The sequence below is a fragment of the Varanus komodoensis genome, unplaced genomic scaffold (genome assembly GCF_004798865.1).
Source record: "Varanus komodoensis strain SLA01 unplaced genomic scaffold, ASM479886v1 scaffold1, whole genome shotgun sequence".
Taxonomy (NCBI): domain Eukaryota; kingdom Metazoa; phylum Chordata; class Lepidosauria; order Squamata; family Varanidae; genus Varanus; species Varanus komodoensis.
The window spans coordinates 91,375,087-91,397,900 of record NW_025335268.1 but is presented as its reverse complement, the minus strand read 5'-3'; the positions used below and the strand labels follow the sequence as shown (position 1 = coordinate 91,397,900).

The window sequence follows — 22,814 nt, the reverse complement described above, 5'->3', positions numbered from 1 at the left end:
TAAACTTCCACCAAGAGATATGTATCCTTGAGAAGTATATCTCTTGGTGGAGATAAGGGAGGCCATGTAGCAGATGAGATCTGTCATCTCATTTTGTGATAAGATCTGATGTATCACTGTCACTGCTGCCTTACTTTTATAGGCAGAACAGGCATTCTCACCATAATACCTGAGTTCCAGCTCTTACAGTGCAAAGCAATTCCTTTGTATAAGGCAAATATACTTGTCAGTTTTACTTCTATAGTGCCTTCTCAGTTTCTTTTTTAATCTTTTAAAAATGTATACATTCCAGCACTATATACATATATATCATATACATATTTTTGTTGGCACAGCCAGCCCTGAGGAGTGAGAAGACCTCTGCTGCTACTATACAATATTTTTCTGATCTGAACATACAGTCTTTTTTCTTCTCATCCCATCTTTTCATGGTGGCATTGCTATAATACTTCTAAAATATGGTATCCATTAACTAAAGAAGCACATATATGGATAAGTTAAAATCTAAAACAAATAAAGTGCCCAAATTTGTATAAATCTATGGAAAATTGTTGGATGGTTGATTCAGAGTATGCTTTAGGTAAAACATGTATGTACATTGGTGACATATCTCCCAAGAGAGGTGATACAAATACCACAGAAAGTTTGTAAATTCTTAATTGTCCTAAGTTGTGTAGGGATTTATAGATCATAGCACTTTGAATTGGGCTCAGAAGCATATAGGCAACATGTGCAAGCTGGCCAGAATTGGTGCTATATGATCAGACCATCTGATCCCTGTTATTAATCTGGCTGCAACATTTTACACAAGCAACAGTTTCTGGGCAGTCTTCAAGGGCATCCCAGTATAGAGTGCATTGCAGTAGTCTAGCTTAGAGATTACCAGAGCACAGATCACTGATAGCAGGCTATCATTGATCAGATAGGGATATAGCTGAGCTACCAGCTGAAGCTGGTAGAAGGCAGTCCAAGCCATTGAAACCACCTGGGCCTCAAGTGACAAAGATGGCTCAAGGAGCAACCCCAAGCTACAAACCTGCTCCTTCAAGGGGCGTGCAACCCCATCTAGAACAGGTTGGATTCTCTCCATCTGGTCAGAAGAACCACACACCAACAGCATCTCATTCTTGTCTGGATTGAGCTTCATTTTCTTATCCCTCATCCAGTCCATTGTCGTGGACAGGTACCAATTCAGCATATCCACAGCCTCACCCCCTGAAGATGAACAGGAGAGATAGAGTTGTATGTCATTAGCATACTGATTGCAATGCACTCAAAAATTCCAGATGACCTCATCCAGTGGTTTCTTGTAGATGTTGAATAGCATGGGGGGCAAGACTGACCCCCGAGGAACCCCATACTGGAGGATCCAAGGGACAGAGCAATATCCCCCAAATACCACCTTCTGGGGCCTATCAACCAAGTAGGAGTTTAACCACTGCAATGCAGTGCCTCTCACACTCAACTCAGACAGTTGCCTCAGTAGGATACCATGGTTGATAGTACTGATTGCTCCTGAGAGGTCCAGGAGAACCAACAGGTTGTACTCCCCCTGTCTCTTTCCTGACATAGGTCATCATATAGGGTGACCAAGTTCTTCAGGAATGGTCTCACCACTGCTTTTTTCAGGGGCTGAGGGACCATTCTTGTAAAGAAGCATTAATCACCTCCCTGTTTATTAGCCAAGAGAGGCGAAGATCCAGTATGGACATGATTGCACAAACCTGTCCAAGCACCTTGTCAACATCCTCAAGCTGCACTAATGGGAACTCATTCAAAACAAATACACTAGACTGTGCTCTGGATATCTCAGCTCATACCACTGCTATAACATTGGAGTCCACATCCAGTTAAATTCAGGGTAAATAAAGACTTGAGGGGTCCAATCCTATGTACATATAAAAAAGGCCTGCAAGTTCCATCATATGGCATGACTGCCTAGGGAATACTGGGATTTGTAGGATTTTTTTTGTCTTAAACATGCATAGGATGCATAGGATTTCACTTTCTAGTAAAATATTGTCCCAGAAAGAACAGATAAAGTATTTCCAGTACACTAGCTATTCTTGGGAGTGAGAAAGATGACTGCTTTGAGCACTTGTTCTCAAGGACTGCTGGCTGGACATCAGAGGAATCAGAATCAAAATATGAAGCGGAACTGAGGGGAGCATGAGAATGTGGGCCATGCGAAGACACTGAGATGAGAGAGCAGAGACGCTCATCTCAGGGCCACACTCCCCAGCTGAGCAGGCACTCTCGAGAAATAATGATGTACAATTGGCAGGAAGGGACTTGGAACAGGGGAGTTTCTCAGACTGAGGCAAGGTGAGCACAGCTCTTGACCCCATGATGTGTCAAGAGGAGGGTGGCCCAATTAGAGGATTGGCATGTGGAGAGGAGTGTGCTCACTTTCAGAAGGCCCCTCTTGAAGAGATGGCGTCCAGGCATGCTCATAAGGAGGTGAATACTAGATGGGGATCAGTAGTCTGCTTTGTGAATGCTCAGAGATTCATTCTGGGTCGTTTGTGCATTTTGGTCAATAAAGAACTCTTTGAAAGGAAAAAGGTAAGTGGTTTCTGAACAAGCAGAGGAGGAACCCCAGCTCCTGACAGCCATGCACTTTCCATCTTCTTGCATTGTTTACAGGTATGCTGCTGCCCCCTGTACTGGAAAGCTCCCATGTTCTATGCATCAGGAGGAGAACGAACAGGATTTGTGTCCATACATTCATTTGTGGCCATGTGGAGAAAGTGAGTACACTGTGTAAAAACATTCTTCTAGAAAAAGCCCTGTTTCAGCCGTACCTGATCAATCCTTATTTTTACACCTCCAAGTTTTCATCCTTTTAATATGCTGTATATTTTTATTGAAATATATTTGTCTTCTCATTTGATAAATCTTGTATTCATACAAGATTTGCTTATAAATTCATTTTACTAGGCTAGAAAGGCCCACTATGTCTTTGACATATCTAGGCCCTTCTGCTAGAAGTCATTCAGTCCAGAGTTTTTTCTAGGACTCCCCAAGGCACCACTTTCTACCACCTATTGTTTTACCAAGAGCTGTAGGACTTTTTGTCTCCTTACCGTGAGGAATGAGATATGGCAGTCTGAAAAATCATGAAGAGAAGAACATATGTATTTAAAATAATCAACATATACTTACTTATATATTAGATCAACATCTACAATAACTGATAGATGATGGTTCACAAAACCTAACACCACTTCTCTCCTTTCAACAACTTGTCTCCTTCTCTTCTCATTTACACTTTGTCTTTGATACAACTCAGTGACTGATTAACTTAACTCACTAACTGACCTGGTTTATTCATAACACTAGACCAGGGGTCGGCAACCTTTAACACTCAAAAGAGCCATTTGGACTCGTTTCCCACAGAAAAGAAAACACCGGGAGCCGCAAAACCCTTTTGACATCTAAAATGAGGATAACACTGCATATATCGTTTTTTACCTTTATGCTATGTATAAAAAAACTAAAGTGTGTTGCATTTATGAAATCAATGAACTGCTACAGAGAAAACAAATTTTTATTTCTGCATGCAACAAAAACATTTTGAACTCCTGAAAAAAAACAAGGAAGTCGATCTATATCTTCATTAAGATTTAGCTGCAGCTCTTGTTCAGTCACTAAAAATTGTTATTTTTAATCTTACATTATAAACTAGTAGGACTCCTTTCATATATTTTGAATAAGAGAACAGCTTCCTGCAGAATCAAAGTCAGTGCTAAAGGGCTGCATGCATTAAACAGCAAACCCCATAAGTTCATCAGCAGTAAAAGCAAATGAATCTATCCACGTACCATTAAATGTTTGGTTTTCTTCAGAAACTTTTCTTCAGTTTATCCATGGTTAGCCTACAGGGGTGGTGGAGGTGGTGGAGGGGAAGCTCAGTAAATCAGTGCAGGTCCCAGATTGGCTGTGCTGGAGATATAAGTGTGTTTAGTGACTGATTAGCAGATAAACAGTCAAGTGCTGTGAATTTTAACATTCAGATGAAGGAGATTACATTTGGACAAAGAGAATCTTTTCAGCAGGATTTGAGTAACATGAGAGCTTGCAGGAAGCTTGTTCCACTCTTTCCCTGCACAATAGCAGAGGAATGTAGCAATTTACTTAACCAGCCTTGGTTGCAGATTGGCGGCTGTGCCGGCACGTGTTTTGAGCAACAGAGCTGCAGCAGAGGAATTCAAGAGCCACGTGCAGCTCCGGAGCCACGGGTTGCCGACCCCTGCACTAGACCATGGGTTATTTAACTCAAGCTTTGTTGCTCAATGAGGGTTTGTCTGGCTTGTTTTCTCAAATCCTGTGTTGTATGTTTCCCTCCTTTTCCCAGTCCCTTGCTATATCCCAAATTGCTTTGTGATGCTGTAGTGATGGAATATAGAGTGGCTGGTTTAAAATAAACTTTCAGTTATTGTTATGTACAAAAAAGATAATTATCTCTCAGTTCCAAATCAGTTCCTACTTTCCTCCCATTAGCTATCTTTGTCTTCTTTGTAACTGTCTCTCTTCAATGCTGCTAACCTTGCCCACCATTCCATACTAGCCTCACCTGTCAATCATTCTTTCACTTACCCTTCTATTTCTATGGTATGGTCAGACTTACATAACAGAGGTCATAAACGTATATTTAGTAATTCCTATGTCTAACTTGGAATGTTCTGGTTTCATTATAACAGAAACATAGCCAATCTTGATTAAATACTTCAAGTGACAGGACTTTAAGGCAGCACAGCGTTTATTTTCTCTATTCAAAGTACTGGGTCTAAAGTGGAGCCATTGAAATGTGTAGGGTCTTGACACTGACTTGAATAAGTACAAGTTACTTTTGTTATGAATTTCTAGTCTGAATTTGCCTTTAACTTTCTGTTAAAATCATGCATGGATGAAATCCACCAAATAATGACATCAGTTATAGAATACTCAGTGATTTGAATCAATTTGTATAGTGCTCAGTGTGGACTAGTTCTTACAAGACTGATGTGTCATGATTTATTATACATTATTATACATTATAATGATAATCTGTACATGATTTATTATTATTTATCTAAAAATATTAGAATGACAAAAGGGTATACCTTTTAGTCCCAGTGCATGCATTGAGAAGCTAATCCATCAGACACAGCAATCAAAACATCAATTTGCACAATATGTTCTTCTTTAATTAATGCTTTCTAATATACAAATATGAATCTTAGTATAGTTCACATCAACAATCAGCTCTTAGAACCAGACTATATTTGACACTATGTCTGTGAAAGTTGTTTCTCTCCTTTTTTCACTCTGGATAGTTCTCATGATGGAGGGACTTCTGAATCAAATTGCTTCGGGAAATGTTTTAGTTGTAACTGAAACGGGGAAAAGAGTTAATACCTTCCCTGACAGCTATTTAGGATGAGAGAGAGAGAGCGAGCGAGCGAGAGAGAGCGCTTCTAGATACATCTAGTTTGATGATCTTCAGTTTAATCTCTATAATCCTTTTTTCCTTATTGGTATGATTTCCCAAAAACTTATAATTATTGTATTAGCACTAAACATGGTATTTTAAAGAGTTCAATAAGAAAAAATTAGTCAGGTCCCCAGCTCTCAAGGGGCTTATAATATAAAATAGATAATGGGAAAGACAAACGGAGTTTAGTGAGAAAGAGACTAGAGATGAATGTGAGCAAATGTAATTATATGAAATTAAAGTGACAGGTCCATTACAAATTATGTTATTTATGTAGTGTTGTAGTGTTGCTCTTTTTTGAAAAATTACATTTTTGTAAATAATAAACAGAAAGAAAAACAAAAACATCAAAAGAAAAAGTTACCAAGAGATCACGCACCAAACTTGCTCATAAAACCAGATGCAAGAAGTTCCACAAGGAAGTATGTGTTACCACATAAAATTGTAGTTATAGGTTTAGAAGAAACAATGTTTATTTCTATGTAGTGTTGCTCTTAAGTAAACGTTTTTTTACCCCACATATAGCTAATATGGAACTTCTAAACTAGCCTTTGCCCCCTGCTGTGCTCCTTATCTGGGCTGCCTTCCTCAAATTGCCTATTTCCATGAAAAGTTTGAAGCATTTTAACCATATAGATAATCCATATGAGAGCTATGATCTGGATTGGGTTCATACCAGGGGAAGGTTAAAGCCTCTTTATCCCCATGCAAGGATCCAGGGCTTCTCATATTGGGTGTTTGTGGGAGAAAAACACCTGTATTTAAGGGCAAAACTATGTGATTAATGTGACATATACTTTAGTGCTTAACTATAGCAGAAAATGAAGAATGGGGTTGGTCTGAAGGCCTTACCAAGTAGTTTACTTCTGGTACTTTGCAAACTAATTACTAGGAGTACTTTTACAGTCTTACTTCTCTTTTGTAGGATACTACACAACTGCCATGATGATGCATCAAAATTCATTTGTCTTTTAACAAAACCCAACTGTAACTATCTGGAACAAGAAGATTTCATCCCATTACTGCAGGTGTGTATAAGTTCTTCTCAGGCCTTCCAATTATGCTAGCCTGTAGTTGACATTACAAAAAAAAGATGGGAGAAGGGAACCTAATAGCTCCCATCTTCTGCACTGGCTAATCCAAGCTGGCAAGACTCATGGTGCAGTGTTGGATCTGGTACTCTGCTCCTCCTTGGATTCACTTTGCAAAGCTCTTCTAGCTGATAAAGATAATGAGGCTTTTATAATGCTACCAATATGTACAAGAATTGCTGTGTAATACAATTATCTCAACTCCCTAATTTTTATGGATTAAATAATTTGGGTGTCTTTCAGGATGTAGTAGAAACTCACCCTGGATTGACATTTCTAAAGGATGCTCCAGAATTTCATTCCCGCTATATTACTACGGTATGTTGGCTGCATGAACAATGTATTCTGTAAGGAAAAGCTCATGATTCATTTTTGAGCCATGTCCTATTTTAGGAGAGCAAATTGTCCAGTTATGGCATTATAATTTTTTGTTTCATTCATTTAATTCTTCATTGTTCTTACCATCTTGTTTTCCTCTCTACTTGGCTTTTCTTAAGTTGTTCACCATGTTATTCAAGCAATACCATTTTTTTTTTTTTTTTTTGCAATCCAATGATTATGTGTGGGTCTATGCAGACTGCTAGGAAACTGTACTTAGCCCAATTTCAGCTGCTCCATTACTAACTAGAACTGACTGTTGGCATAAATGGTGTTAGGGGAAGCACTTGAGCATGGGCCTTAGATCTGTAGAGTTGCCCCAGTTGTCATAATCTGCTTTAATAACATCCTGTTTCTTCTCTCTGAATTCTTTTTATCTAAGGATATTTTTCTGAAATCCAGTACCCTCCTCTCCCCTATCCATGCATCCCTTTTTTTATAAATGGGGTGCCCATAGGAGGCAGAATCCTTTGTGCATGCATGCTCACACACATCCATATACACACACTTTAGAGCTTGAGGCAGTTGCCTCAGACAGCTAATTCTGGATATCACGAGAAAGCAACAATTTATGCATTGTTTAATTTATTATTATATTTTCAGTGGTAGGAACAGGGAGAGGTGCAGCATTTTCTGCCTCAGGATTCAGTGCAACTTGACTATTCATTCATTCAATTTATATTCTGCTATTAACTAGTCCAAGGACTCTCTTAGCTTCTCACCTTTTCACAGGTGAAGTTTTACTAAAATCCCCTTTTAAAATGGACAGTTTTTTGTCATCATGGAAAGCTTCTCTGCATTAGTCATATATTGTGCATTCATGATCCCTCACTCGGGATTTTGCAGGTCCTTTTCATGACATCCTCCTCCAAATTCTCTCCCGCATTTTCCCATTTTTTCACACATTTTGTGGCTTTTTTAGAGTGGAGAAAGTGTGGTATTATTTCCTGTCGTGCTCCCTACTGCATCAAACTGGCTGTGTATTTTTTGCTGTTGCGTTATACCAAAGTGCCGCCTTGTGATTGTTTTAATATATAGGAAGACAGAGAAATTAAACCCCCAGGGGGGAAATGGTTTGATAATGGACACTGACTTCTAGCAATGAAAAGCAAAGAAGAAGCCTCACTAAAGTTACATGATAGATGCTTTATGTAGAAAAGCCCTGAGAGTTAAGAGTCTTAATATGCTCCAGACTCCAGCTTCAAGAACAGCTTGCACCATCCCAGGCAGAAGTATATATGAACCCTTAGGGCACCATCCTATACTTGTTTAGACAGAAGAAGGCCTACCACTCCTAGCATGCAGCAGCCAGTCAATAAATGAGTGAAATGCACAAAGCACCTTCAACTGGAGTGGATGTATTTTGAGCTTCAAGCAACCCCCTTCCTCTTACCTCCTTTCTGTATTGTCACCAGCTACCATGATCAGCCTGATCACACCTTTTGTTAGAACAAACCTCCTTCAACTTCTTTTTCTTCCCCCCTCTACCAATTATCGCAAACCTTACTTTTGATTGCCCAAGAGCATTTGGGACTTCAATTTACTTAGGCTCCCTCTCTATGACTTCTTATATGTAGAAGCCAACCTTGTATTGGGATGGGCTGCTAGTGCATGTCTGATGCCTAATTTAAGCATACCTTTCTCTGGGGCACTGAAAGTTCTTATTAACCTGTATGTTTTTATTTGAATCAGTTGCTTTGCCAAGTCACTTACCTAGCATGGATAAAGAGCTAAGAAGTGAGGTCAGGAGATAGTGTCATACACATTTGACTTTTGTTCCCTGTTCCAGTTCCTGATCAATTCCTGGTTTATCATCTGCTGAGGAACTCTCTGTTCTGGTGGTGCTGTTGTTAAACTGGATCATCCATGATTTATTTATTTATTTAAAACATTTCTATGCCGCCCCCATCGCAGCAAAGCCTCGGGGCGGCTCACAACATCATTAAAAACATATAAATAACACTAAATACAATAAAGATTAAAAAGCCCAGTAACACCTCGGCTAAAAATTTTAAATCCTATAAATACATAATAAATTAACAATTAAAATAAGTTTTAAATAAAAAGGTCTTAGCCTGGCGCTGAAAAACAAATAACGACGGCGCCAGGCGGACCTCTCTGGGGAGCGCATTCCATAGGTGGGGTGCCACCGCATGGGGCGCCACTTCCATATAATAGTGGAAGAGGGATCCAACTTGACATGTATCACCAAGACGTGGGTGGATGAGATGGGCAGGCTTATTCTCAGCAAGCTTTGTCTTTCTGGATATTTGATGCAGTGCCATGGCAGACCAATGAGGTCAGGGTAGAGGTGCTTTCTTGTTCTATCAGATTTCCAGGAAATTATGGAGGGCAGCCTGCATTTGAGGTTTGGTCAGAAAGACAGATTGGATATGCTGCTAGTTTTTGACCTATATTGTTACCCAAGGTGATCTTGGAAGATTCAAGGATGACTTTGGTGTCCAGAGTGAAACAGTCTGTATCCCAGCTTGCGTCTTCATGGCTTCTGTGATAACCATTGGGCTCTCTCAAGCTGGCCAGCATAGAGAGCAAGACACACCCTTACCACTACACTGGCTCTCTACACTATACTGTAGCTACCTGCTATAGCAAATGTCACAATGGGAGAATAGCAAGCAGGGCTCCATGGAAGAGCAGCCATCTTCTCATGCCCCATTTTTCAATCTGAGGCCTTTCACAAAGTGAGAGAGCAGATGGATGAATTCTCCATAAAAAAGTAAAGGTAAAGGTTTCCCCTTGACATTACATCCAGTCATGCCTGACTCTAGGGGGCGGTGCTCATCTCCGTTTCCTAGCCGAGGGAGCCAGTGTTTGTCTGCAGACAGTCTCCGTGGTCATGTGGCCGGCATGACTAAACACCGAAGTGCACAGAACGCTGTTACCTGCCCACCAGCGTGGTACCTTTTTATCTACTTGGATTTGCATGCTTTCGAACTGCAAGGTTGGCAGGAGCTGGGACAGAGCAATGGGAGCTCACCCTGTTGTGGATATTCGAACTGGCAACGTTTTGATCAACCAGCCCAGCAGCACAGCGGTTTAAACCACTGCGCCACCTGCAGTCCCTGAATTCTCCATAGAGGCTGCCTATTTGCTCTCTTGCCCTGAGAGAGTCCCCCAAACAAAAGAATGGTTGAGTGAACAGCATTTCCAGAGAGCAGACTCAGGCACAGAAAGCTGCTTGTACAATCTGGAGTATAGGGAGAGGACAAGGAGGCAACAGTATGAGCCAGTATGGTGAGAGCATTGGAATAGTGGCCTGGAATCTTTGATCCTAGTCCCCACTTGGACATGATACTCACTGGGTGACTTTGGGCCAGTGACAGATTCAGCCCAGCATATCTCACAGAATTGCTTCTGTGAGGATAAAATGCAGCTATGTAAGTTTCCTTGAAAAAAGGTAGGATATAAATGCAGTGTGCTAACTAATCCAGCAGCAGCACTGGATTTTAAGAATGTTTTTAGCTGTCCATTGAATTTGTAAAAGCTGAATATAAATACTTAATAATTACCTATATTAAGGTAATTAAGACCTCTGTAAGACTATACAGGCAGTCCCTGAGTGACAAATGTCTGAGTTATGAACAACCTGTAGTTATGAACAAACTGCCGTAAAGCCTGTTAATTAAAAAATACTACAGAAAATTGTCATTACCATAAAGAAAGAGGAGGTGGAAGGGGGGGAGATGGAAGGCCTCCAAATCATGCCTTCATGCCCATCTGGAGAGGAAAAGCTGCCACATTTCCTTGCTGCAAAGAGGAGGTGCTGGTGAGCTTAGGTGGGGGAGGGGGCTAGAGATGTTTGTGGTTTTTCCACTTTCACAGGGGTCCTGCAGCCCTCTCCCCACCAATGTGGAGGACTGTTTGTAACCCGCGGACTGCCTGCATACATTTTCCTATTGTTATTCCTTTTACATACAGTGGTACCTCGGTTGACAAATGCCTCAGATCATGACCAAATCAGTTCACAAACAAAATTTTGGAAAAATTTTGCCTCCATTTGCAAATTCTGCATTGGGTGACAACCACGATCATGGCCATGTTCCTCACAAACATGATCGCAATCGCAGCCATCTTCCCTGCACAATCGTTATCGCGGCCATCTTCCCCGCATGAGCATGATCGCAATTCCTCCTGTCTTTCCCACTCGCGGTTGAAGGAGGACCTGTGGTCTCTTGCTGTAAAGCTTTTTCTGTGTGCTTTTTAGCACATACAGTACTATAAAGTATTATTCAATAATAATATGGCTCCAAAGAAAGTGCAGAACAAGCATGGTGGTAAAAAGAATGTGCAAAGTGATAATGAAGGTGACCAGAATGTGCAGATTTTTCACCAAAATTGACCGTGCAGCTAAGAGACAAAGAAGATAGGAAACCCCTGAAGGAGATCTCCCTGATGTCCTTATGGAGGGGGACTCTCCCTCCAAACAATAACCTCCCCCCTCACCTAGGTTAGTGATCTCTACTGTACTGTACTTCGTTACTTTGTTTCAAATTGTTGTGATTAATTTTTTTTTACAGAATGGATTAACCTTATTTACATTGAACCTTATGGGGGAATTTGACTTGGTTTGTGACCAATTTGGGTCACAACCAGAATCATGGAATGCATTAAGTTCATGAACCAAGGTACCACTGTACTGGTATTGGCAGAATGGTGCAAGACATGTATGCAAGTCACTCGCAATAAATCCAGTTCTGCTTTGTAAATGATTTTGAGACTGGTATTTCAATTTGTTTCTAGGTTATTCAAAGAATATTTTACACAGTCAATAGATCATGGAATGGGAAAATATCGCTGACAGAGTTGAGGAAAAGTAACTTTCTGCAAGTAAGTTAATGTTTTGGATCATTTGGGCAACAAAAATTTCAAAAACATTTTTTCCTAAGGCCTATGTAGAAATTTCACTTTTGTAGTGGGAGTTAGCTGTAAAAGTACAGTTCAATGGCAGATTTCCAGTGTTGAAGGGTACTAGATACATCACAGTAAGGTTTACATTAACCACATAAATATTGGTAGAAACAAAATCAAATCAAATATCCAAAGTTTACTTTTTCTTCTCCCGTTTCCTTAGCTTCAGTACTCTGCCAAAAATGACTAGAACACAAGGCTTGCAGGAAAAAAAGTCTGTTCTAGTGGAACAGATTACATTTTGCATGCAGGCATCCTGGGTCTAGTAATTCAGCATACAGCCCCACCCTCAAAAGGTGAAGAAATTTCCCCACTGCCAGGTACGCCTGAGCCAATCAGAAGAAACAATATGTAGACCAATAGCCTGGCTTCTTTAGCTATCCTTAATCTCTGCAAAATCTTTGACAGGTGCATATATCCCTGTTACTTTGCCTGATAGGCCAACTCTACTGGCTAGTATCCCAGCAGGACCTACTGGCTCCTTATCATCCCTCCCCAATTTCTTCCTTTCCCCTTTCCTTTCCTTCCCACTTCCACTTAACTGCGTCACACCTTGGCAGTAGAACTCATCCCACTTGTGCACCCCAGGAATACCACCCACCCCAGGAATACCACCCACTCCCAGTCTGAGCTAGCAAAGGAGAGTGACCATTTCCCCTGAGCCCATCAAACTTCTTGTTGCATCCTCCATTCTGAGGCTAGCTGAAGCCAGTTCATAGGAAAGTGTAAGAGAAGAATCGCTATCTATCATTCCCTTGCAACAGGGGAACAACACAGGTGGCAAGGTCAGTGGCTTTATCTGGAATGGAGAAGGTCTTGAAAGAAAAAAAGGACTGTGGAAGTTTCCTCCCAATAGAAGTGGAAGAACCTTGTCGTTTTCAAGTTTGCCTAAGTTTTCTAAAAATCATTTCAAAACTAGTTTCACCTTGCACTCATTTTCAACTGTTTAAAGTTTATTTTTATTGAATGTTTCCAAACAAATCCTAAACAACAGTGAAAAAAGGAAAAGAAAGATGATCAGAATTAGATAAAATGTTACAGTTTTCTCACATCAAATTTAACATAAATTTAGTATTACTCGTAACACTACATACACATATATATTATATTCCAGTATATTTTATATGTAGCAAGCTATTGATAAAGGTGATTATGGGCACATTTCAAAAAAGGCAGCCCAAATGTCCATATATTTGTTCATTTAGAAATTCCACCTAAATGTCACCCATTCAAAAATTGAAACTTTGATTCAGCAGTGGAGTATAAACAACTTAGTCAATTTCCCCTATGAGTTCCATGGCCAGGCTGTTTTGTGCAAAGTGCCATTCTTATAGTTTCTCATCACCCAAGTTTCTTCCCTGTGAACTAGAAGTGTGTACAACATGGGACCAAAGAGATACAGCCACATGCTGCATATACTATCATCTTAGTTATAGACTCCCTGTGTGACTTGTACAGGCTTCTGGTGGTGTGCTGTTACTGTTACTGGGTGCTGAGTTAAACCATGACCTATGTTCTGTTGATGCAGTGTGGGCATGGCAGTGATCAACAGGGGTGGGTTTGCTAAGAAGGAATGCCCTCCCATTCAAGTCAGTGGGAGATAATTTTTTGTGCCAAGTCTGGAATGTATGTAAAGTTCCACTGCCTGCTGGGATATTGCCATGAACTGCAGTGTTATAGGATACAGTGTAAGTGTGTTCATCCTCTACACTGTTCACATGCTTAGCACTATCCCAGTTTCAGCCAGTGTATCTGTGGTGTTCCACTGATACAATTTTTTTCATGGTGGTGTATCTTGTGTCTTACTGCCATAGTGAGACTTGGTGACAATATCATAAAGTCCCTGTTTTGTTAGAACTCAAATACAGAATTTGTACCCTAAAAGAAGCTACATTAATTGGTTTTACTTTGCATTTTTATGGGATTTTCTGACAGGTGGCATTAGGAAATTCCAGTTCAGAAAGCAAATCTCAAAGTATTTCTTGATAATAAGTTTAGGAAGCACAGATGTAGTGTTCACTTTTATATGTCACAAACATTGTTTCATTTGGAGAGACATCCAAGTCATTCTAAATTTGTTCATAAAATAGATGTGTGTACCAAAGTAGAGCAGTAAGTGATTATCATACCTCAGAATAAGACACATAGAAAATTTGAAATAATTATGCTTGTTTGTGGATTTAAAAAATATAATGAACTTTTGATACAGCTGTAAAAAGACAGCTTTTTTGCAGCTAAAAGTGGTTAATGAATAATAATGGCTGGAACATAAGGCATCATTCTAGTTGGAGTGTATAGTACTTGTTCAGCACTGTCTTGTAGAATGACTCCAATCTATTTTTTTCAGACCTTAGCTCTCTTGGAAGAAGAGGAAGACATAAATCAAATTACTGATTATTTTTCCTATGAGCATTTCTATGTCATTTACTGTAAATTCTGGGAATTGGACACTGACCATGACCTCTACATCAACCAGAAAGATCTAGCTAGATACAATGATCAAGGTAAGTGGATTCAGATGCAAGAGAAACACTGGTTATCATCGCTAATGTAAAATTAAATATTCTTTCATTTATGCCTTATTGACACTCCAGTTTACCACACTGGATATATTTCCCTCCACATTCTTACTGAAGAACTATAGCATATTTCTTGCTGTTGCTTAGTCACTTCATTATTATGCAAGTTAGACATGCATGGTCTTGTATAAATTGGAGTAGAGGTAGTGTTTCCCTATTTAAGCTTGAACTGCTGAAGAAACTAAGGGGTAGTTTATATCTTAAAGAACTACTTGTTATGCTATAACCTTGCAGAGGAAGATACGTAAAAAAATATTTAAAATAGCCAAAAATCAAATCAAATACTGAAGACATTTCAGTATCTCTTAACCCTGCTATAATGTTAACCTCTTGTGGAGAATCTGGATCTTGGGTATGGAGACCTGTGCACTAGGGCAAATCTATCTCAACCTCAAATGTGGTCCTTTCCTTTCCTTTTGTTTCCACCATTAAACTGTGCCTGTTCTATTTAACATATACCTTTTCCTGGATGAGGAGAAGTGAAACAAAATACATTCGAGGTGGCAGAAAGTTTTGTTGCTGCAACATGCTGTCACTTCCGACTTGTGGCAATCCTGTGAATGAATGCCCTCCATAATGTCCTGTCCTAGACCAGCCCTCCTCAGCTCTTGTAAACTCAAACATCTGCCTTCCTTTATGGGATACTGATCCATCTCATATTTGGTCTTCCTCTCCTGTTTCAGCTTTCCCAAGCATTATTGTTTTCTGCAGTGAATCTTCTTATCATGATGTGCCAATATTATGTTCAGTTGTATGTGTTGTGCAGCACTGGACTTTCAACAAAGCTATATACTATTTTATTAAAAAGAAAACTATTTTATTAAAAAGAAAACAAGAAAGCTGCTGATTTTAAGAATGTTGTTACTACTTTTAAAGCAGGGTTTCTGTGCAGTTACTTTTACCACCATTGAGGTGCTAGAAGTCTCCATTCATATGCCTAACCAACGTTAAGCAAATTATCCTATCAAATTCCACCTCAATTAAGTCACAGACTTAACTTTGAATGGCACTCTTTTTTCTGGTTGGGTTTAACTTCCACCAGGAATCTGCAGGTTTCTCCCAGAGTCTTCAGCTTGGTCCAGCAGCTGCTCAGTTTTCAGATCACCACCACTCACTGTCATTCAAGCTTCAGCTCTTTCCTTGCAAGGCTGCTCCACAAGTCTTTCTCTCCTTACTTGTAGACCTTCTACCTCAGCTCAGCCTCCTGATCTAGTAGCTACTGAACTTTTTGGCTGTTATCTTCTTCAGACCCCCCATCCCTCACCCTCTCATGAAGACAATGTCTCTGGCAACTCTCCAGTTAGATCCTCCTATCAGACTTGCCACAACTCCCTATATTCATCCTGGTCAGAACCCTCTAGACAATCTGTTGTTGGGTGGACAACATTCTGTCATCCCATCTCTGAGTAAAATCTTGGCCAATGGTTTTGTTAAAATGTTTAGCTATTCATCAGCCAGATGGGACCTGCTGCAGTCCTACCTTCCCATATAAATAGACTGAACTTAGTTTCATTTTCACATCTTACTGTAGTTGCCAGTGTAAATCCCATCAGGCACAAGCCTTACTTAAAATCCAAAATCTTCAATGATTGAAGAAATTAAGTTAAAAATTTACCTCAATTTTACCTTAATCCCTTCATACCTCTATAGATAACTTTTGGACTAATTCTCCTGTTGATTAAAGCATGCAGGTTTTCATACTTTTAATATTTAACTAAATATCTCAAATTCCTGCTGTTTTGATATACTATGAGGACATATCTTACAGACTACTTCACATAATCAAACTAATTCTTATACATTCTAAATTAAGGAATATAATCTCTAGATACAAGCTATTCAACAATCAAACTGAAAATGGCAATAATTTGACATACTAACAGCATGTGCAGTGAGAAGTAACATTGTTGGGTTTCATGCAGGATGGAAAGTCATTGCATATAGTATTTTTTCTGCATCTGTTCTTTTGCTTAGGGAAAGGCAGCAGTTGTTAGAACTATAGGAACCACACTTATGTATCTAAAAGATTTCTACATTTTGTTTCTTCATTTACAGCTCTGTCAAACAAGATTATAGAAAGAGTATTCAGTGGAGCTGTACTTAGGTAAGAAAGTGGGGAACTAAGAAAACTGGAGAAAAAATGTTTTGGTAGAAAAAAACTGGACTGGGATTCAGAAAGCTTAATGCAGGATGGGACTCCTTTGCTTTCTTGTCTAAGGTCATTTGTATAGATGCAGCCTACATTAGTTTGCTTTCAGTTATCTCATAAAGTAAATGTTAATGCTCACATTGATTAGGTTCTCACAACATGATAATCCAATAAATGGGTGACACGCCATGGAGGTTATCACACAAAGCCAGACCATTTCTACATGGTGGCTTGTTTGAGGGCAACAAGTGTGTTCTACACACACACACACACACTGGATTTGACTTCCATCTGAACTTGTCATCTGAATCTGAGAGAAGGTCCCCATTGTAGATGAAGGGAAGGAGTGAATGAGCTGCTTGGCAAGAGCAACAAAAGCTTGCTGCTCTTGCCAACCTTACTTGGGCAACTGTCACTTGCAGCTGCCCCTCAGGTGCCCAAGTGGAACTTAGGAATGGCTGTTGCTGTCTTAATGCACTTCTGTGGCGCCATCATGAATCATGTCAGTAGCAGGCTTCTACTCATTCCCTCAGTTCCTGTTTGATTGCCATTGTGGTAGCCTTGGGAGAAGCAATTCTCTTTGTATCAAGACATTTAATTGTTTCTTTGTCATCTCTTTTTTTTCTTTTCTTGCTATTTAGCCCGTGTATTATTTCTTTTCTTTTGCTTTTATATGATTGAAGATCATGTTTGTCACAAAGGGTCAGATAGCACTGAATGTCCCCTTTTGCAAATGCATTAAATGTAGCAGTAAATTTCCACCAACAGATAGACCTTCTCTTTGCCTTTTATTTTCTGGATGAGAGCCATAATTTTGAATATTGTCCACATTGCCAGGTCTTCACTTAACAGGCCAGATGGCATTGTGCTGAAAACAAAAGTGACAGCTAAGAAGATGGAATTTGTTCAGTTACTCCCAACCTAGCCATACTGGCAAGAATATTAGCTTTAACAGGAGCCCTCTTTCCAATCATGGCAACAACACAACCAACAATTTTGGTAACAACGACTCGCCAGCAGCAGTGTTTGGTGCACCATATTTCTGTGAGCCATCCCAAGGCTATGTAGCAAGGGGATGGCATATAAAAACTTTAAATAAATAAACAGATAAATAACCTTATCTCATTTAGACATTTATAAATTGTCTTTGACAATTTGACAAAATGTTTTTACGTCACTAAATGACAGGTGGGCTTGAAGACTATAGCTCTGATTACAGCGAGATGGCCGTATAAGGTGAACTGAAACGTTACACGGTTGACCCCCCATATATACTTTTTCTTCTTTCTCTCTTCTTCATCCTGTTCTTTTTTACTTTATTCTACTTTTTGAGCCACAGGAATAATATTCTGACTTGCAGCAATCTAGACTCTTCAGGCATTTGTTTGTATATTGGCAAAGTTTCCTGATGATTAACAATGCTGAACTTTAACTAGACTGTTAAAGCTACAAAGTTGTTTGATGTCTTTGCTTAAGAAACTAAGAACTGTGAATGGTGAGAACTGAACTTGGTATGGCTGAAGCTTTTGTGTGACGAGAGAATAGTTGTTATTTTGGCTGTTAATGTATACCCATCTTTGCATTCAAGGCATAGATACCTTGATACAGATATCTGTATCTGGATGTCTGGCTGCATGTCAACAGAACCAGATAATTTCACCATTTCACTTTTTGCCTCCTAGCTGACCTAGGGTTTTATGTAAACTGTGCAAATCCAATCTTGCAACCAACAAGGATTCACCAACATATTGCCGCAGTTCTAGACTCTATGCAGGCTTAGCTTATCTGCAGCTAGACAGGGCTCAAACATCATGTGCATTTGTAACAACCATACATTTTTGGAGGAAGAGCTCAACATTCAAGATTACGTGGGGTAATGTTAGCAACAGTGTTGGTTAGCAGTTTTGGTCACATCTGATATGGTTCCTTCAAAACTGGTTCATTTGCCCTTTCAACCAGAATTGTCATTCATGCCATACCTGCCTCGACATTTTTTTTAATGTCATCATCCCCTTCAGTGGTAGATGATCCTATTATCCAAGAAGGAATTCTATTTGCTGACTCTTTACCATCCCAAACCCTAACCACAGATGCATCCCTTCAATGGTGGGGAGCCCTCTACAATACCCTTGTAATTAAGCGTAGATAGTCAATTGCCAGAGTGAAGCATCATATTAATTACTTGGAGCTCCTTCTGGTCTGGGAAACACTGTGTTCAAATTCATCCTTCAGAGCTGTCCTTTTCAAATATTGACAAACAGTGCCTTGGTGGTTTATTATTGTTCTCACACAGAAGCTGTTTGCATTCCGTTTTAGCCCTTCACTTTGCTGGCAAAAAGAATATAGTAGCAGATCTCATGAGCTGGATGTCAATAGTATTCCATGAGTGACAACTTAGTATGGAAGTATCTCTCTGTCTTTTTAGCTTCTGCAGAACTTCAGTGATAGACTTGTTTGTAATAGGGCAAAACAAGGTCTACAGCAGAGTAGGAGTAGATCCAGGCTCCTTTACACTCACTCTTTCTTCACTAAAAGGGCATTTTTTCTACATTGTCTCTCCTTTCCTTCTTGTCATGATGGTCCTGGGGAATATCCAGTGAGACTCCAAGAACTGTATTCTGATAACCACAACAAGCATGGTGTGTACCCTTCCTCCTCAGATCTTAAGGAGAGTACTCCATACTACCTCTGATCTGACACCCAGATCTTCATATACCTTGAATGACTTCACGTGAGACACTTTGTTAAATCTGAGTCTTGTCTCCTTACTGACACTGCTCCAATCAATCCTGGATACCACCAGCTGACCCTCTACCAGACCTTCCTACAGTATAAAATGTATTTAAGTTTTAATTAAGTTTCCCTGTACTGCAGGCATAGATCCAGTTACCTGCTCCATCAGTTATAGTCTTCAATTCCTCCTTTCTTTGTTCAAGAAGGGTTTAAAATTGTTATCCCTTGCAGTTATCACCTTGCCGTGATTTCTGCTTCCAACACCCTTCTCCAAGGCTATACATTTTTTTTCTTATCTTTTGAGAATTCTGCACATTTGAAATCTCACCCCTACCCCTCAATCATCCAGCCATACCATCCTGGACCCTTTGCATTGCTTTGAAGGCACTGACTGCAAAACAATTTGAGCCATTAGCCACTGCTGCCCTGCATCTCTGCTCTTGAAAAGTCACATTGCTGATGGCTGTTACTTCAGCTCATAGAGCCAGTGAATGATGTGCCCTATGGGTTGATATCCCCAGCCTCACCTTTCACAGGGACAAGATTGTTCTCAGACATCTTTTTCATCCCAAAAGTTGTTTCCAATTTTCACATAAATCAGGACATCATTCTTCCTGCATTCTTTGCATATCCTACTTCTTCATTAGAGTCTGCCATGAAGTTTTTCAGACCCTGGCTTTCTATAAGGCTCGAGCAGAACATGTTCCTCTCACACTGTTCTTTTGTTTGTTATGCAGGGTAAAACAAAGGTTTACCTCTCTCCTCACAGTGTTTTGTCAGATAGTGTAAGAGCCTCATCTGCTCTCTAGAGTACTACTTCATGTTAGGACAGTCTTGCTGTTCAAAGAATCAGAGAGTAAATAACCACCAGCTCCAACACATTATGAGGAGCTTAAATTCAGGGCACAGTCCTATGCATGTTTAGACAGAAAAAAAATATGCTGCCACTTCTGGCATCCATTTAAGCAAGCAGACTGACTGGGGCATGGTGGGAATTGTAGTTCCCCTCACATGATCTTAAGTGAGTTTTTGAAGTCTTTCTTTGGTTGTATGTATTTGCATGCCCATTTTGAATTTCACCATATGTTCTTTGTTTATTTCAGAGGAGTTCAAGCACACACAGAGAACCAGATGAGCTATGCAGATTTTGTGTGGCTTCTGATCTCTGAAGAAGATAAAAAAAGCCCAACAAGGTAACATAATATAAAACTACATTAAGTAAAGAAACATTTCACTTTCATTGTAAAAATACATGCAGTACAGTTAAGATATGTGTTACATGATTCTAGGGGCAAACAGCAGCTTTTGGGGAGGATTTTTGATAGCAAATGTCATAGCTGAAACTTCTAATTAAACTTCTACACTGTAGTTCCAATCCAGATGACACTTCCATTTTGGCTAATTTTTGTTGTTATGAATATTATTTATCATGCATAAGATGCCTCAATTTCTAAACACTGCTACTTTCTAAACACTATCTCTGCCTCCTCCTCCCAAGGACAAAGCAAGAAATAAAATGGGTTGGTCCTGCTTGCTACTAGACTATGGCTTCCAACAGATTATCTCCAAGGACAAATTAAGGTTTCCCAGCAGCAAAACAAGGTCCTCCATCCCTGATTTCCCCGAATTTCTCCATTCCCAATTAATGTACATTACCATTCACTGAAAGCTAGTGCAGACCAGGTGTTCAGCCACAGCCTCCCTTGCTTTTGAAATGATGTCCTCCAATCAGATTGGCAGTGGCAGTTAGCCTATCTGACCTTGAGCTATATCAAGAGGCAGGCTTGTGAGGGAGCCACCTCTCCAAGCACAAGGAGTCACAGGGACAAAAAAATGTCAGCACTCAAGCATGTTAAGCAACTGTGCAAGTTCAGCAACAGGGTGACGAAGCCAGATCAGTAACTCTTCTCATCTCATAATAAACAACTGTAAACTGTACATTAGCAACTTTAAGTAAATTTTGAACCTTTTGCTAGTAAACAACATAGTTTTGCAATAACAGTTAAATTACAATAACACAGTTGTAGGGGGCTATCTAGGTATATTACACTGAGTGCCATAACTATGACCATCTGCCAGCTGGACAGAAGTTGTGGGTGTGCACCTGGAAAAAGGAGCATCTTTTTCTCTGAGAAAGAGTTCATTCCCTTGAAGCAAATGTTGCTTGCCTGGAGAAGGTAAGAGAGGAAGAGAGGTTGATGGAAGTGATCTTTGGGCACCAAATAATAGTGACCAAGTTCATGCAAAAAGAGGGTCTCGGAGAAGGAAAGTGTCATTCTGAGGAAGAGGGAAATGATCCTTTAGAAGAGACCCACTTGGAAGACAAGCAAACATCCTCTTGCACTGATGACATGCTGGGGTGGGGGCGGGGGAGTGCAGAACTTGCAGTAGTGAAAGATTTAGATCATTACATATATAGATAGCTAAGTCTGTGATGGGTATGTAGACTACATGGTAAATTATCTGCCTGGTGTGTAGGTATCTTGTGGTGTTTGGATACCGTTTTTAACTCATGCTGGAATGGGAACAGTGGAAGTGATCCATGTTGCTACCAATGACATGGCAAAATGTAGTTTTGAGGTTGCTCAAAGTGGCTTTTCCTGAAATGCTTATATGTTCCACATACACATCCAGCTAGACAAGCAAAGCTGATGAGTCTCAACATGCAGATGAGATGGTAGTGTAGGGAGAAGGGGTTCATATTTGTTAGGCATTTTGAGACAAGCCAGGCCTGTACAAGAGGAATGGGCTCCATTTGAACCAAAATGGTATCAGAGTGCTGCACAAAACAAAAATTCAATTGCAATTGCAGTGGTTTTGTTGCTTTACATTTATGTTAATTTTGTTGTTTGTGTGCTTTTTAACTTTTGTTAACAGCCCCGAGAGCATTGGCTATTGAGCAGTATATAAATAAAGTAAATAAATAAGGTGTCAGAACAGCTTTTAAATTGAATCCTGAGAAAAAGCTGACTGGAGCTAGGAAACATCCAGTTCAGTTTACATCAGCCCTAAGGGATGAAGATGAAAATGTTTCTGATTGTTCAAATGTGACAGGGGAAGAATTCTGCCATGATCGTATAGTGAAAGATGCTAGCCAGTCAGAGAGGCCTTAGTGTCAAAACAAGCCAGAGATATCTGGATAAGGATGCTGTGTATAGGTGTTTCTATGCAAAAGTTAAAAGTCTCTGAACCAAAATTGGAGATATGAAGTATCTGGTTTTAAAGAAAACCTAGATAGAGTGCCTATTACAGAAAACCAGTGGAATGGAGAGTGGGATATCATCATCTTTGGTTATAAGATCTATGGGAAGGATCAGGAAAGTGAAGGTATTCTGGAGAAGGTGTTGCTATGTATGTGAAGGAGGGTATAGAGTCCAGCAACTGAAAAGCCTTAAAGATGCATATTCTTCCATTGAAGCACTGTGAGTAAGAATACCTGGCTCCATGGACCATATCCTGGCTCCAAAATGAATTTGGTA

General features: G+C 39.9%; 1 protein-coding gene across 7 annotated transcripts in view; it reads left to right on the top strand.

The window, feature by feature from the left end:
* Positions 1 to 22,814, top strand: part of PPP2R3A (protein phosphatase 2 regulatory subunit B''alpha) — a 59,479-nt gene that overhangs the window by 22,673 nt on the left and 13,992 nt on the right. For 5 of the 7 annotated variants that reach the window (XR_006415191.1, XM_044434837.1, XM_044434818.1 and 2 more), the window contains 7 exons: positions 2,647 to 2,750; positions 6,402 to 6,504; positions 6,811 to 6,885; positions 11,707 to 11,793; positions 14,222 to 14,378; positions 16,509 to 16,557; positions 20,439 to 20,528. Coding sequence is in view for 5 of the 7 variants with exons in the window: in XM_044434837.1 (XP_044290772.1) it covers positions 2,647 to 2,750; positions 6,402 to 6,504; positions 6,811 to 6,885; positions 11,707 to 11,793; positions 14,222 to 14,378; positions 16,509 to 16,557; positions 20,439 to 20,528 (665 nt within the window). In the remaining 2 variants the exon portion in view is untranslated. The remainder of the gene's footprint in view (positions 1 to 2,646; positions 2,751 to 6,401; positions 6,505 to 6,810; positions 6,886 to 11,706; positions 11,794 to 14,221; positions 14,379 to 16,508; positions 16,558 to 20,438; positions 20,529 to 22,814) is intronic. The other 2 variants (XR_006415192.1, XM_044434861.1) reach the window with 2 other exon arrangements.